Genomic DNA, 17,490 nt, shown 5'->3' with positions numbered 1-17,490 from the left:
AAAAGAGGTTGACATTGCACTAGTCAATCTGCAAAGCTAAGACAGTTTGTTTTTTATGAATGAATTCAGTCTTTACTCACTGGAAAGTAGAGGATACTCAGAGTCTGTAAATCCTCTCATACATTGTTTAGGCTACATACTAAACCCAGGAGGATTGGACTGGCATTCACACCCTTTGCAAATGAAGGGATATTCTGCAGCTTCAGAACCAATGATAAAAGGTGAAAGCCAAGATGTTTTCCTGCTTCTCTGAATTGGTAGGGGATCTGCGTGACCTGTGAAGATCAAGAAATGCAGGTCTGAGTTATTCTTGAGAAATGTGTTTTCAAACTTCTAAGAAAGCTTTCCATTCCCACAACTGTGCTCTGTTTTTGGACAAATACACCTCGTGGATGTTTACTACTGTTTTCAGGGAACTTGGCATGCTCACAGTGAATCCTAATGTAAGGAACCATATACTAAGAAAAACAATTACTTTCATTTCCTGGGCTGAAGATGTATTTCCTTCCCTTGTGTGGGTCCTTGGTACAGCTGAAGGTCCCATCCACCCCTCCTCACTGACTAGGAGTCTGAAGTATCTCCTTCTAGACTGGGTCACTGAAGGACTAGCAAGGAGTGATGGGAGCTGTCAATACAAATTAGCTCTTTTGCTGCCTCTCTTAGGAGGTCCAGGGACAGACAGATCCCTCTTGGAAAAAGACGCTCTCTCAGGAAGAACAATGTCTCAGGCAGCCATGTGAATTACCCTTTTCCTTCTGCATCAGCCATACAACAGAAAGGCAGAGGCAGGCAGCAAATATCTGCTGATGTTCCTGATTGGCAGGATGAAGGCTGGGACCACAGCCACCGAGTGCTCCACATTCTCATCTTTGCTGCAGGAACAAGGAACCTCTCTCACTCTAGAGAGCACTCATCTAGCCTTCTGAATAACTGTGGTTACAAACTGCTGGTGGATGGTGTTGCATGAAGCTCTATACGATTACTCCACTGGAGTTTTGATTCTCCTCAGAAGAAAAGAGATTCCATCAACCAAGTCTGTGCTGATGCCAAGCCCTGCCCTAGGAAACCTCACTGAGGATGATGTCTCACAGGAGAAGAAAAGTAGTCTCCAGGGATACCTAGGTGAGCCAAAAAAAGGCTCACTTTTTGAGAGGGGTCACTCCCTGACTTCCTTCTCTTATTGCTTCCTTCCATCCCTTCCTCCCATTCTCCCCTCTCATTCCCTTTCTCCCATCCTTCCTCCCTCCCTACCTTGCTTGTTTCCTTCCTACCTAACTTTTTTAGCCTTTTCTTCTCTGTCCTAATGTGACAGCTATGACAATTCTTTGAACAGAGTTTAGTCTTGTATTTGTTTCCTCACAGAGTGGTATCTGGTCTTGTGACATTCAGCATAGACCTTGTCACTGGATAAACCTGATAAAATGAGCAGTAAGAAGAACATGGAAAGAATTTACTTTCTCAGCACACCTCTATTGCATAGAATATGATCAGTAATCATGCTCACTGATTTTCTTGATTTGGAAAAAAAGAATGTAATGTAGACCTTTAAATTGGGTAATCAGATGTTACTTTAATCCCTGAAGAAAGCCCCTGAATCCTTCATAGATATTCTTTTATGAAAGCATCTTTACTCATGTCCTCTCTTACACATCTGACCTGAGTTATGCACCAAAACTAGCAACAATCTAAAATTTCCCACATACACACTTTGTAACAGTGCTTGTAGTTTGTCTGAAGGAAGTCTGATGGAGGTTTCAGGAATTGTCTTTCTTTGCAAAGATTTACCCTCTCTTCTGGGGAATCACACCTGACCTATTTACTAGTTTCAGGTAACCTTAAGATGCCACATTTGTATAAACCAGTTCCCTGTGCTCCCACAGTGGAGGGGAAACAATCCAATCCATCCAAGCRCAGGGTGCCAGTCCCTTACAGAATTAGCCCACGTCTTTAGACATATTTATTGAAGGCTGWTTTGTAAAGAGAAAGGAACACTTACAATCTCATTAAAGGGTCGCAGACACACACACACACACAAAAAATATTTTTAAATACTGACTGTTGCCAGTTTGAATCAGAAAAAAGTAAACAAAGCTACCATCTAGGAAGAACTCTACCGACTTAAATGGCAGGGCAAAGTCCTTCCCAATCCCAGTCCCTTCTGCAAAAGATTCTGAGAACTCATACATCTACCTCACACACAACTGACTGTGCTGCAATTTCTGCCTGATGCCTACAGATTATCACTGTGTGTGCTACTGTTCTGCCACCCTGCTACCTCATGGATCTCCTGCTCAGGTGAACAAAGTCAGTAGTGGAATGATGGAAGAAATTGTACGATATATATATGACTTGCAATGTCATGTAGTTCAACAAGACTAATTCTGCTGTATTAGAAGCATCATCCATGTAGAAGTAGATGAGAACCAAATAACCTCATACTGAGTTCTATATTTCCTCRTGTCTACCATCCTAAGTAGTGTGARGACATTTCAGGTCAACCTCTGCAGGGACCACCGGCAGAGTAGTGATCATGAAGCAGATGGCTTCCATGCCAGGGCAGAGGGGAAGCCCAAGGATACTCATGACCCTGTGCCCTGGATAGGGCCCTTGGATAGGCCCTGACTACCACTCGTAATGGGAAGGTCAACAGAGGGTGAAGCCCTGCTGAGACCTTCAGGGGTACAACCAGAGAGGATGTGAAAGCTGCTAGGTGCCTTAAGGAGCCTATCATGCCCCATATGCCCAAGTACTAGAAAGCCAAAGAAGGGAAATAGATTCAAAAATATGCCCAGCTTTCTAAAATTCAGCAGGTTACATGACTTAATGCTCTGCAATTCGCTGTTTGCTTCAAAGCACAGCTTCATGATCTGACTTTATTGATTTAGTCATGGAATTTTCAAGGAGAAAATCTTCCATCCCTCAACTCTCTCTTGGGAAGATGACTCTAGAAAATGACTGCTGATCAGGTCTTGCAGACACCTCTGTAAGGCTTGTAGATACACTCTTTAAAGTTTTCCCCCACTGGATGAAGTAAGTGGATGGGAACCTATCTCCACTGCATCCTGCACTCTTGTTCATAGGCATCATAGGACCTGACCCCTGCTTGGCTTCCTCATTTGTACGAGAGCTATGGCTGATTCTGAGTCTTCTAGTTGCTTAAAAGTTAAAGGACATTGAGAAGTTGTCAAATGAAAAAACAACAACAAAATTCMCACATCCATTGCTTTTTATGATCCTGGTTACATGAAATGCACTTGGTATAATTATTACAGCTGTATTTTCAATAATCAGCATTAGCAAAATCAGAACGAGCAGAGTTTCATACTTGATCTGATGCCAACCAGAGCTTGCTAGAGAGCAAGCTTTTCACTGCAACAGCCTTTCACCATAAAATAAGAGTTTAATGAAATGGATGTCTCTCTGCCAACTTTTTCTGCCAGGAACTGGGGGTGAGCAAAAGGATTCTCCACCATCCTAGCATGTGACTGTGTGTCCAGTGTCTCATATGTTCATTGTGATACTGCCAGCACACTGGGATTGAGTGTTCTGGCAGCAATCACCCCCAGTGGAGAGGGAGACAAAGACATTCTTATTCTGCTAGAGATTATTTGGAAAACTGTGCAAGGAAGACTTTGTATGGGCTTTGCCAAATTATAGTGTTCTTGAGGATGAGTATAAATGCCCTGCAGTCTTGCTTGGTTTCCCTCTTATAGCCCATTAAGTGGTTCACCTTGTACAGTGAGTGTTTAGGTTCAGTGTTGAGTGYTGAATCAAAAGGGAGAACATTAGACAAGTGACTGAATATGTGCAGCCAGAAATGGCAGGAAGGCAGGAGAGCTGGGTAGAGCACTGAACGACCTGGAAAGTTCACACACCTTAATTTTGATGTGTAAGGTCAGTCCTTTCTTACCTCTAAGGGAAGGATATTGATTCTCTGAGAATCTTGCACATTATTTAGGTTGCATGCCATAACCCAGCATGGAGGGCAATAATGGCTTTCACACCCTTTCCAAAAGAGGGGTGTTTCTGCAGTGTGAGGTAAGCTGCTGCTTCTAGGAGACACCTGCTTCTTTGACCTTACATAGAAGGCATGCAAGCCTGAGGTGTTATTGAGATGTGTGGATGGAAGCTCCTCACAAAGCTTTCCCATCTCATAAGAGGGCTCTGGTTTTAGACAAACACACCTCATGGATGGCTACTGCTATTTTCAGTGACTAGGATGTAAATAAAAAATGCACCCTCTGACTAGCAGCCTGAACTTTTAGGCTTTGCTTTCTTGATTGGCTAATTGAAGGACTAGCAAGCAGTGAGGGGAGTGTCTGGTATGAATTCACTGTAGAGCTTTGATTGGAGGGCACAAACTTGGGCGCTGTCTGACAGGAGYGCAGCCTCATCACTGGGTCTGAATTTCAGTCATCTATTCACTCATTATCATCATCAAATCCCTGGACTAATTTCAGTGGCTCAGTGTCAGGCTTTGCAGAAGGGGGCCCTGTTGAGAAGAAGGGGAAGAACTTCCCTTCCTCACTGCTGTCTCCATCAAGGGTGAAAGTGTACACAGCTGTTTTCTTGTGGACATTATAAAATGAGAGCTGCTTAGCTGTGGTGTCCAGGAAGATCCCAATCTTTCYGGGTTTCCCACTCACAGGCAAACGAGTCCAAGGCTCTGTGCGGGCCCAGTAGTCTTGCCCATCTGCTAAGCCTATGACCCAGAAGCCATTCTCTGGAGATAAAGTCAGTGTTCCTTTGCGAGTCACAGGCTCTCGGGCAATGCCCACATCCCAGTTTCTTCTCTTTCCAACATCCACTTCCCAATAGCATTTCCCAGATGTGTATCCTTCCTTTGCCAAAAGGAAAGTGTGGGAGTCAAATCTCTTCTCTGTTCTGGAGACATTTCTGACCATGCCAGTATCTGACACTCTCTTCCCATCTTGAGACACCTCCAGCCTTGGATGAGCYGTGTCAGCATCCAGGGAGACATCCACTGCAAAGACCAAGTCATTCCTTCAGTATCAAAACCCATGAGGTCTACTTTTCTAAAACTTTCTATCCTGTACCCCCATATTCCTGTTCACTTACCATCCCTCTGATTTCTCATACATATCTCYTAGTTAGTCTTCGGTTACGGGATAGCTCCAACCATTGCCCTCCCAGATCTCTCATTTCCCTTGCTCTTGTCTATTGGGGCCTAAGAGGACAGCCAGCATGCATCAGCTGCATGGCAACTCAGAGACCCTCTGCTGGAAATGCAAGTAGTATCAAGAAGGAATGTAAGGGAATTACCACCCTTTTTCTTCATCATTGAGACTCTGCAGAGGTGAGTTGAGGAAAAGAACTATGCCTCTGCACACACAGCTTCTTTGGGTAAAACCAGAATCACATCATCTATTTGCAGGAGTTTGTGGATAAATCAGGCTGGCCAAGACTGCATGGCCTGAGCAGGCTAGGTGACTGGTGGGATACCTATTGAACCAGCCTTTGCGGGAAGCCAAGTCCCAGCTGCTGATCCCTGCCCATACTCAGCTGTGAACTGGTCAGCAAGGAATGCTCAGGAACAGATCCAGTAGAAATGTTCCAGCTGACCTCCCTGAAATGAGCCTCTGCTTCCTCCTAAAGCCTTTTCTTCAGTGAAGAAGTAATATGTCACTTGAAATGCCAGGTGCTGTAACACAGGCTTGTGAAGGGTCTTGGGCAGCATGCTAAGAAGAGAAAGATTAAGAAGCAATTCTTGCTGCAAAGATGTTGTCCTCTGAATTGTTCTCTGTGTAGGAATAGCGCATTTTCCAGCGTTGTATTCAGGCCCTGAGAGCTGGGAATCAGACTCTGTTTCTCTGTTACCTTTGTGACGCTGTATTTTCAAAAACTCTGTAGGAAAATGAACAAAGGAGGCAATAAGTGGATGTGAGAAGGAGGCTTTGTCTCTAGCAAGCTAATGCAAAGTCCATACTGCCAATTAGAAGAGCATGGTCTTCTGCAGAAACATCTTGGTTCTACAGGTCAGAAAATACAGCAAAAGCCTCTGTTGTCCTCCAGAGATAGAAATCCTTTGGGTCGCTTGGGAGATTGCTCTTTGAGAAACCTTTCACAAACACAGGACCCATGAAAAGGAGGAGGAGAGAGGACATGGTCCTGRCAGGACAGAGAGCAGACAGAAAAAAAGGGAGAAAAAACTGTCTGTGGAGAGAAAATTTCAGGCTGTCAAAAAAGGAAAATCAAAATGGTCTTCCAGATCAATAATTACATTATTTCAAATCACATTTGCCCTCCCATTTTGATGACTCTTGAGCACTCTGTATTGACCAGTCATCCACCTGCCCAGTGAGATCCTTTGATCTAATTAACTACAAAGCTCTCTTATCACTCCCGTTTCTCCACATTCCCACTCTTGGTTCTAGGCATATGGAGCCTCTTGCACATTGGAGAGCACTCACCTATCTGTTCATGAAGTTGCCCTGTAAAAGAAAGGAGAAGTGTGGAAGCAAACTGCTGGTAGATTGATTGCAGGAAACACTAGGAGAGCAACCTGCAAAGCTTTTTACTAGTCTTGAAAGATGACAGCCTCCACTGAGTCCAGGACTGTGCTAACAACGAGCCATGTACTGTGAAACCTCTTGTCAGTTGGGGTCATGCAGTCAAGCAAAGGAGACCTATGTAGAGACTACTTGAGTGAAAAAGAGCTCACACAAGCCAGCTTTTCTTCACAGGAAAGTGGATATTGACATATCCCTCATTTCCCACATTTTGTCAATTTCATGTTATCATCTTACGTCTTCTCTTCCTTCCTTCAAATATTCATGACTTTCCTCTCCTTCATTTCTTCCTTCTTGACTTCCTCCTTCCTTCCCTCCTGCCCACTAATGCATTGCATTACATGCTTCCTCACATCCTACCATTCCACACTTCCACAACCTCTCCCTTCCTTACCATTCCACCAGAAAGACTTCCATCCCTCCTCTTTTCCTACTGCCTGCTTACTATAGCTCAGAACAGCAGTTATGGCAGAGGAGGGCAGGAGGGCAAGGGGTATGTTTGGAGGCAAGCATCAGGCTCTCTTCCTGCATGGTAGAGCAAAGGGCCAGAGCCACGGACACACAGCGCTCCCCACTCCTATCTTCCCCTCTAGCAAGTAGGAGCCTCTCTCACGTGGCAAGATGCACTCACCTATCTTCTCTTCAACTTGCCCTGCAAAAAAAAAGAAGKGTGCTCACAACCTGCCTGGGGATGGATTGCATGGAGCTCTGCAATGGGCACTGCAATAAGGTTTTGATTGCCCTGAGAAGACAACTGCCTTCATTGACTAGCCCAGATCTGTGCTGACACCAAGGCCTACACTGAGAAACCCCTTGGCAGCTGGGCTCACACAGCCAAAYAAGGGACACCTTGCATGTAGCAGGCTGTGTTTCTGGCTAGAAGAGAGAATGGTTTTACCTGCAGACACAAAGATCTCATTCTCATCTTTGTTCTATGGACAAAAAGTCTCTCTCACATACTCAAGGGCACTCACCCATCTGTCCTTGTAGTTGTCCTGTACAAGAAAGGAAAATAGAGGTTAGAAACTGCTGCTGGTCAGATTACATGAAGCACTGGAGAAGCACTCTTCMGAGGTTTTAATGCACTACACAAGATCACAGCCTCCATCAACTAGTTCACGCTGATATCTATCCTGGGAAAACCCTTCATGGCTGGGGTCCCATAGCCAAGCTAAGGACACCAATGTGGAGACTCATGTAAGCCCAAGAGAGCTCACATGGGCTGACTTTTCTTCACAGGAAAGCTCACATTCCCACCACCCTCCTTCCATTCTCTCCTTCCCATCTTTCTCACTTCCATCACCCTCTGTTCCTCCTTTCCTTCATGCCTCCTTGACCTCTCCCCTCCTTTCTTCCCTTCATACCTCCCTTCCATCACTCTGCCCTTCTTTCATTACTTCTTCCCCCCCCCTCCTTCCTCCCTTCCATTGATCCATCACCTTGTCAACTTCCTTGCATCCTGCCCTTCTACATTTCTACCCTTCAGCCCTTCCCTGCCCTGCCATTCCACCTCATGGACTTTCTTCCTGCCTCCTTTCCTACTGCCTGCTCAATCCAGCCCACAAAAGCAGTTGTGGCAGTGGAGGGCAGSAGGGCAAGGGACACCTTGGGAGGTAAGTAGTAGGCTTCCTTTCTGACTGGCCGGGTGAAGGGCTGGGCTCAGACACACGCCATTCCCACTCTCCCCTCTAGCAACAAGGAGCCTCTCTCACAAGCCAGGAAGCACTCACCTATCTGTCCTTGCAATTGCCCTGCAAAAGAAAGCAGGGGGGCTGTTACAAACTGCTGGTGGATGGATTGCACAAAGCACAGGGGGAGTACCCTAGTAGACCACTGATTCTTGGGAGATTGCAACCTTCGCAACTAGTCCAAGACTCTACTGATGTCCAACCCTGCCCTGAGAAATCCCTTGGCACCTGGGGTCACACAGCTAAACAAAGGCCGCTGCTGTGGAGACCCACCCAAGGCAGAGAGTTAACCCAAGCTGAATTTTGCTYGCAGCAGAATTCTTACTCCTCCCACAACACATTTCTCCTGCCTCTCATTTCTATCTTTATCCCTCCTATTTTCTGCGCCTGCCTTCCCTCTGTCCATCCCATCTTTTTAAATTCCTTCCTTGCTTGCTTTTTCACTTCCTTCTACAATTCTTTCCTTCTACAATTCCTTCCTTCAGTCCTTCCTCCTGTCGACCATTCCGTACCCTGCTATACAACCGAACTAMCCCATGACATGGCCAAATAAACAACACTGCTGTGGAGACCCAGCTGAGAAAGACAGATTCCTTCAAGCTGGTTTTTGTTCACAGCAAGAGTGATACTCCTCATGCTAAGCCTTTTTATTATTTCTAATTCCTGCATTTAACCCTTTTATTCATTTCTTTTCCTTTCCTTCAATCCATGCYATCCTTTTAAATTCTTCTCTTCTATCCTCTCTCTGTTTCTTCTACCATATTGGTCTTTCTTCTGACATTCCTTCCTTCTGCCTTTCTTTGATTCTTCTGTTCCTTCTTTCTGCCCTTCCTTCTGTAATTTATTCTTTGGCCTTTCAACCATTTTCTTCCCTTCCATTCAAATTGATAGGCTTYCTTCCCTCTTTCTTTCCCTGTCTCTCCTGTTCTCTTCCACCCTTCTTCCTTCCACCACTCCCATCTTAGTTCAGTTCTGCATTCCTTCCCTCTCTTTCACCTCCCTCATCATCTTCTTCCTCAGGCAACCCCACTGGGCAGGCTCTAGCTGAAGATGAAAACCTCTGCTGGGGTGCCTCCAGAGTGGTAGTGGCCCCACTGATGCTCACAGCAATGGGCTTCTTGCCTGCCCCAACAAGCCCTGGGTCTCTGGACACCAGCAGCTCCTTTTCTGCATGGCATCTCTCCAGAAAGGCCATGTCCCAAGCAGTGGAGACCACTTACCGTTCTCCTCTTTCATTTGACCTACAAAACAAAGGGAAAAGGTGCTTAACAAAGACAGGGTACTAGGTTCAGATCCCACTGGGACTGCACGCCCAAACGTTTGATTTTTTTCTCCCTTCTCTCTTCTTGGAGTTCATGATCCCCAGGAAGAAAAGGGCTCAGTTGGCATGGGGATAAGGAGTCAAGGCCCTATCAGAGACCAGATATTCTCTGCAGGACCTGAGGCAGCTATGTGCTCTCAGCACCCTGAGGGCAATGGTATRCTGCATGAGGAAATGTCTGCCTGACAGAGAGTTGTGGGGAAGTGACTCTGCCCTTCCTTGCAGGGCTGCACTGCACACATTTGCTGTGAAGTGCCCAGCTGCAGGCTGCTGAGTTCCCAAGAGTTGGGCAGGAACTGGAGAGACTGAAGAAGAGAGCATCCTAGTGGCACAGTGCCAGGTGTTTTTTGAGAGCCTGGCTTGCCTGGAGGTGCAGTGGGATTGGGGCTACCTCACTGTGGCTAGGAGGAGGTAAAGGGACCATCTTTTAGCCAGTTTTTGCTCCTGAAAGGACAGTTCCCAAGAGGATAGAGACATGCGTRGCTTGGCAGGAGTAGGTTCTTTAGAAGAGAGTAATAGGGAGGATGTACAATGGAGGAGGCTGAGTCAGGGCTTTGGGGAAGACCACCGCACCGGAGTGGTCGTACAGCATGGGCTTGGTTCAGCCATGGACTATGGCCAGCAGAGGCCTTGGAGATTTCCTAGAGTGGGCTAAGTTATGCCCAGGTGGAGTAGAGTGTGTGCAGGTAAGCTTCCCACTTCCAAAGACATATTGCCCTGAGAACATACAGAGTTCTTTTCCCACACTTATTTCTTGACCCAGGGAGTCCAGGAGCCATCACCCAACCATGGGCCCAATGAGATCCTTTGACTTAATGGCCTCCTCTTCTACAGGGCCTTGATTAACTTGTCATGGTGAGTCCCTACACAACTGCATGAAGCCAAGAAGCTCTCCTGATTTGAGTAGGTACCCCAAAGACATCTCAGAGGCTCCATGTTGCTGAAGAAATACAGCGAAGGAAAGGCCACTTACTGTTTTCTCTCAGTAGTCGATCTGTAAAAGGCAAAAAAGAGGCAGAAAGGAAAGAGATRTCAGTCTTTGGAGAGAGAGCCTTCTGAAGAATAGCAGCTCTTCTGCTGCCTCTCTTAGGAGGCCCACACTGGCAGGACCCTCCTGGAAGGATACTATCTCTCTTAGGAACGGGAGCATTTCAGGCAGCAGAAAGAACTTACCCCTTTCCTCCTGCGTCTGTTCTGCAACAGAAAGGTACAGACAGTTAGCAAAGATGTGCTCCTGTGGAGCTTTGATAGTCTTGGGGAGAGTTGTTGGTATGTTCTTTCCCTGCTGGGAGGAGTACAGCCTGGATTCATTAGGGATGCCCCCCTTCAGGAGAATGATTACTTTTCTGCTCTCCCTCTTTGGGGGCCCCAAGGGCTCCTCTCTCACTTCACAGGATCACAGAATCACAGGTTGAGGTTGGAAGGGACCTCTGCAGATCATCTAGTCCAACCTCCCTRCTCAAGCAGAGTCACCTACAGCATGTTAGAAAGAATTGTGTCCAGGTGGGTTTTGAATATCTCCAGAGAAGGAGACTCCACAACCTCTCTGGGCAACCTGTTCCAGTGCCAACACTTTGCAGACACTAGTGAACACAGAGTAATGCCTAGCCTGAAGAACAGGATCCACTAAGAAAAACACGGGCTTCCCCATCTTACAGACTGTTCAGTCCCACTTATCAGGGCTGTTATGGCAGCTGAGGGTAAGAAGGCAAGGGACATGTTATTWGGGAAGCAGTAGGCTTCCTTCCTGGGTGACAAGGGTGAAGGGCTGGGCCTATGGACACATAGCGTTCCCCATTCCTACCTTCCCATCTAGGGACAAGGAGTCTCTCCCATATGCCAGAGACAGGGGTTTCAAACTGCTAGGGGATGGATTGCATGAAGCCCTGAAGTGAGCACTCCACTAAGCGTTTGATTCTCCTAGGAAGATGACAGCCTTCATTGACTAGGCTAAGTCATTGRCTATGCTGATCTCCAGGCCTGCCCTGGGAAATCTCTTGGCACCTGAGGTCATGCAGCCAAATAAACAACACTGCTGTGAAGACCCACCTGTGACAGGCAGAGCTYGTTAAAGCCAGCTTTTGCTTGCAGCAACATTGATACTCCAGTCCTCCCTTCCTGTTATCCTTCATTCCTGTGTTTAACTCTTATATCCATTTCTCTTCCTTTCCTTCAGTCCATCCTATCTTTTTTAGATTAGTCTCTTTCCCTCTCCTTTCTTTCCTTCTGCCCTTCCTCCCGCCCTATCTTCTTCCCTTCCTTTGTTACACCCTTCTTCTTGCCCCTCCTTTTCCAATTCTTTCATTTGGCGCTTCTGCCCTTCCACACTGCAGGATTCTCTTCAACTCCATTCCATTCAAATTGATAGGCTTCCTTCCCTCTTTCTTTCCCTGTCTCTCCTGTTCTTCTCATCTACTCTTCTTCCACCACTCCCATCTTAGTTCAGTTCTGCATTCCTTCCCTCTCTTTCACCTCCCTCATCATCTTCTTCCTCAGGYAACCCCACTGGGCAGGCTCTAGCTGAAGATGAAAACCTCTGCTGGGGTGCCTCCAGAGTAGTAGTGGCYCCACTGATGCTCAMAGCARTGGGCTTCTTGCCTGCCCCAACAAGCCCTGGGTCTCTGGACACCAGCAGCTCCTTTTCTGCATGGCATCTCTCCAGAAAGGCCATGTCCCAAGCAGTGGAGACCACTTACCGTTCTCCTCTTTCATTTGACCTACAAAACAAAGGGAAAAGGTGCTTAACAAAGACAGGGTATTGGTCTCACACTCACATGGGGTGGGCCCACGGACATAAAACATTCCCCATTCCCCATTCCCTATGGTCTAGGTACAAGGACATTCACTCATTGAAAAAAAAAAGAAAGAAAGAAAGAAATGGTGAGTTACATACTGCTGATGGGTAGATTGTATACCATGATAAGGGTTTGATCCTCCCGAGAAGATAACAGTTTCTTTCAACTAGCCGCAGACTGTGCCAAGCCCTGCCATGCAAAATCTCTTTGCAGCTGTGGTCACGCAGTCAAACAACTGAAACCGCTGCGGATACCCACCTGAGGCAAAGAGAGCTCAGACAATCTAGCTTTTGCTCACAGAAAAGTTCATATTCCTACTGCCATAATCTTTTTTGATTGTTCTGATACCCATGTTTCCCCCTTCCATCATCTCTTCCTCTATTACATCAAGCCTCCTCGACCTTTCCTCTCTTTCTTTATCTCCTTCCATCCCTCTAATCTTTTTCCTCTTTTTCTTTCCTCCTYCTTTCCTTTCTTCCAGTAATCCATCACTTCATTGGCTTCCTTCAAGCCTGCCTTTCTGCACTTTCAGCCTTGAGCTCTTCCCTTCTTTTCAACACTGGAGGCTTTCTTTCCTTCTCCTTTCAGCTGCCTATTCAATCCAGCCTGCAAGGTCAGTCCTGGCAGTGGAGGGCAGGAGGGCAAGGGATATATTTATTGGCAAGTAGAAGGCTCTGTTCCTGACTGGTAGGCACGGTGAAGGGCTGGGCTCATGGACACAGAGCACTCCCCTTTTTCACCTTCCCCTATAGGAACAAGGAGCTTCTCATATGCTGGGGAGACCTAGCTGCCCTTGTATTTTCCCTGCAAAAGAAAGGAGAAGACTGGTTACAAACTACTGGTAGAAGGATTGTTTGAAGCGCTGGAGGAGCACACCACTAAGGTAGAATCCATCATCTTTTCTAAGTGTTTTCCAAGCCCGACTTGCCAAGGGATGCTGCAAGATCTGGGCTATATCACTATGGATAGGAGGAGGGAATGGTGGCCACAGCATGTAGTTGTAGCTTGAAGTGGTGGATATAGCACTGAAGGTAAAACCTTGCTATGGCTTTGATCCTTCTGAAAAARCAACAGCCTGCATCAAGTATTCCAGGACGGTGCTGACACCAGACATTCCTCTTAGAAATATTTTGGCAGCTTGTACCATACAGACAAATGGAGGTAACCTCTCTGGATAACTACCTGAACCAAAGAGAGATCCCACAAGATGACATTTACTCACAGGGTTGCTGATATTTTTCTTTCTTTTCTCTTTCCCTTCCCTTTTCACTGCCTTTACACTTCCTTCCTTCTTTCCTTTGATCTTTCCATATCACTTCTTTTTTTCCTGACTCTTTCACTCTTTTCCTTTCTCTCCTATTCCAACATCTGTACTACTTCTGCCATTATTCTACGATCTCCATTTGTGGACTCTGTTCTGCTCATCATATAATGAGACTGAATATGGTGACATCCTCCTCTGTCCATGGATTCTCACTCATCCYGTCTTCTAGCAATTGCTGTCAACCTATGTAGCTCAACTACATTAATTCCAATGCAACAGCAGCCTTATCCCTGAAGAAGAACTGGTGGAGAGACAATTTGCTTCACACCAATCCTAGCCATGCAAAAACACCTAATGGCATGGTTAGAGGCTACAAGAAGAATGGACTCTTTCCCATCTAAAGCTCTGAGATGTATAAGGTTAAATATTCAAAACTGGTTTTCCTTTCTACCTCCAGCAGAACTTCGATCTAGAAAARGAAAATATATTTTACATGTAAGCTTTTCCATTAATTCTTTTAACAAATATCTTACATGTAGCCATTGGTTAGAATACATTACCTTCTACGTGCCTGAAGGCGTCTGGAAAAGGAAGAAGAAAAAAAGCAGGAAAAAAAAMCCAACAGATTACAAAAGGATCTTTTTGATTGCTATTTCTGACATAGAGAGTATACATTTCACGTAGAGTACATTTGTATTTTCAAAGCTCAGTTGTGGAGTCAAGCGGAGAGTGGTTTCTACTCTCTGATAGGAAATTGGAGCTTCAAAAATTCAAAATTTATCTAATCTACCTCCAAGAACAGGACTGAGTTTGAAATCAAGACACATAAGGTGAAATGTCTAATCATGAGTTATTTGGGTGGGAGACAAATCACTGCTTGATAGACTGGAGTCATCCCATTTAATTTTTAGTTGTTCACATGTGAAAGAAGAGGAAAGACACATTAAAAACACACCACACAAAGGCATTGTCTGCAGGCACTGGAAGAATGCAGTAGTGGGTAAAAACACAGGGAAGCTTTCTCCTTGCAGTTCCTCCTGCAGTTTTCCTTTTCAGAGGCTGTACTCAGAAAARCAGAAGTGGTAGTGAACAAAGGATTGCATTGTTATTGCTCTAGACTAAATAATTCCAAAGCAATATGCAGGTCAAAGTGTGAAAATCCTTTAAACTGATTTAAAGGAGACCACTGGTGTTCAGTTCTTTAAAYTGAACAGAAAATTTTGCAGCTCATTGCATAGGCCTGGGATTTGAACCTATGCTGACAGGAACATTTTGGCCAGGCCTGTATCTTGTCCGGTAGAAAACAGAAAGGCTAGGATGCTGTCATTGAATTGATCAAAGTAAACAATGTTTTCTAAACATTGGAGAGAATACTGGTGGAAATAGAGACACAAGAACAAAATGAAGCAATGGATGTGACAGTGGAATGGAACATGCATTACACAGCAGAGAAGTGACAGCCCATAATCTTCTGACTCCTATGGTGGAATACTCTTTCTACTATGGATCTCACTTTGCCTCTAGCTCCTGCTCTAGAAGAACAAAAGTCTCCTGTCTTTTGTCACATCTGCCATGAATGACTTGGATGCCTGAGGGCATGGTGGATTCTTGGGTTTAATTTCGCATTACGGTTAGAAAAACAGATACCACAAGGTTTCTTTAAAATCTTACCTTTCTGTTGTGGTTTATTGGCTATCCAACAGAAGAGCAGGATAAGAACGATGATGAGGATTAGGCTTGCCAGAGTTGTTAGCACAATGAACTGTGTAGAACAACTTGCATTTTCTAAAAGATTATATTAAGTATTTCATGTCAGTAGAATAAGTTGGATCATCTAGTATCTTGGTGTCTTGACATAACACCCTTTTTTTAGGTTTCCTAATTAATTCCCGAGTTTGTCTGGAAGGATACTGAGTCCAACCCCCTCCCCCAACTCAAGCAGTGTCATCTTGAGTAAGTTGGACAGGATTAAGTCYRGATGGCTTTTGAATATCTCCAATGAAGGAAACTCCATAGCCTCCCTAGACAACCTGTTCCAAAGCTCTGTCATTCTCACAGTAAAGATGTTCTTCCTCATATTCAGATAGAATTTCCTGTGTTTCAGTTTGTGCCTGTTGCCTCTTGTCCTGTCACCTGGCACTACTGAAAAGAGTTTGGTCCTGTTGTCTTTACACCCTCCTTAAGGTATTTGTAGACATTATTAATATCCCCTCTCAGGCTTCTCTTCTCCAGGCTAAACAGGCCCAGCTCTCATGGCCTTTCCTCGTAGGGGAGATGCTCCAGTCCTCTAACAATCTTCATAGCTCTCTGATGGACTGGCTCCAGTAGCTCCATGTCTCTCTTGTACTGGGGAGCTCAGAACTGGACACAGTACACCAGGTGTGGCCTCACCAGGGCTGAGTAGATCGGCAGAATCACCTCCCTCGATCTGCTGGCAACACTCTCCTAATGCACCCCAGGAGACCACTGGTGTTCTTGGCCACAAGGGCATATTGCTGGCTCACAATTAACTTGTTGTCCACTACACCCCCCAGGTCCTCCTCAGAGCTGCTTTCCAGCAGGTCAGTCCCCAGCCTGCACTGGTGCATACAGCTACTTCACCCTAGGTGCAGGACCCTTCACTTGCCTTCATTGAACTTCATGAGTTTCCTCTCTGTCGAACTCTCCAGCCTGTCAAGGTCCCTTTGAATAGCAGCAAAGTCTTCTGGTGTATCAGCCACTCCTCCCAGTTTTGTATCAGAGTCTGGGGAGGCTATAAGCATACATAATACTTCTGATTCAAAGAATAGCACACATCAAAGCAAGAACAATATTAAAAGCTTTTTTTTTAACCTCTAACATTTAAGTTGCAAGCATAGCTGTTGAAAGCATTTTACATGTGAAGTTTTCTAAAGGAGAAAAAGGAGTTAGAAACTGAGGAAATAGGGGATATGTATTCAGTCTCTACAAGAAGGCACCAGGAGTACTTTGCCCTGCACAACTGGGTAGGGCAAGGAAGCTCTCCTGAGCTGAGTAGGTACTGTAACAACACTGAGGGAAAAGTTAGAGTATGGGGTGGGAGGGGGTTGTGACAAAGAATGAGAATGTTAGCAGGAGGGAGAAGTTGTTTGTAAGGCTCTCATTTTGCTGTAGGGATGTCTCCTTTCTCCATGCTGTGGCCATTCCCACCAGGGACTCTCATCACAGAAGCTGTAGTAGTGAGAAAAAGCAGGCATGGGAGGAGGAAAGCAAAGGAGGCAAGGCTGCTGGGATGGATACAAATAGCAAAGAAAGGTAGTTGACACCCAAGATCACACAGATAAAGCTTTGGTACCCCAACAGATTAGGCCATGCCAGACTGAGACAGGTGTAATAAAGGGATGTGRGGGGAGAAGTAACAGGTGATAGCAGTCACCTCACCAGAGGTAGGAAAGCTGGCAAATCATCACAGTTGCTCTTAAAATTAGGTGTTGTCCCTCACCTTGTTTATCCATGTTGTTCATCTGTCCTTTCATGACTTTAATGGAAGTATAGTTTGTTAGGCCATTTTTCTTCTTTACTGCATGCATGTAGGCAAAATGAACTCATGAGTACCTTGAAAGCTGAGTTTCACACCTTCAGCTTCTAGCCTCAGAGCCAATATTTCCACTCTCACAGTGACTTCTTTCAAGTGAAACCTCATCTTTCCTACTGACAGTCATAACCCAATGCAAAGAGTTCGTGTGTATGAATGACCTTCCCATCCTTCTCCATTCCTATCCTCTGTATCCCTCCACATCACCAAGGGGAAACGTATGAGGAAGGAGTTAGGCAAGCCTGGGCTGGTTTGCGCAACCAGGGAAACAGCAAGCCCCAGGAGTCCTTCTGTTCTGTACAGTGTGGACAGTATTGTCCCTGTCTCTAAAAGAATGAG

General features: G+C 45.5%; 1 protein-coding gene across 1 annotated transcript; it reads right to left on the bottom strand.

Moving 5' to 3' along the window:
* Positions 1 to 4,421: 4,421 nt before the first annotated feature.
* On the bottom strand, positions 4,422 to 17,146 carry LOC146590978 (E3 ubiquitin-protein ligase TRIM39-like). The gene is made up of 10 exons (XM_085313699.1): positions 17,059 to 17,146; positions 16,225 to 16,350; positions 15,270 to 15,383; positions 14,159 to 14,179; positions 12,236 to 12,256; positions 10,713 to 10,733; positions 9,439 to 9,459; positions 7,505 to 7,525; positions 5,839 to 5,865; positions 4,422 to 4,984 (listed from the first exon to the last, which is right to left on the bottom strand). Exons 1-10 carry the CDS (start codon positions 17,144 to 17,146, stop codon positions 4,422 to 4,424), a joined length of 1,023 nt encoding a protein of 340 aa, XP_085169825.1.
* Positions 17,147 to 17,490: the final 344 nt, after the last annotated feature.

The sequence above is a fragment of the Rhea americana genome, unplaced genomic scaffold (genome assembly GCF_003343005.1).
Source record: "Rhea americana isolate MKP2758 unplaced genomic scaffold, rheAme1 scaffold_393, whole genome shotgun sequence".
Lineage (NCBI taxonomy): Eukaryota > Metazoa > Chordata > Aves > Rheiformes > Rheidae > Rhea > Rhea americana.
The sequence above is the reverse complement of the archived record's forward strand: the minus strand, read 5'-3'. Positions and strand labels throughout refer to the sequence as shown.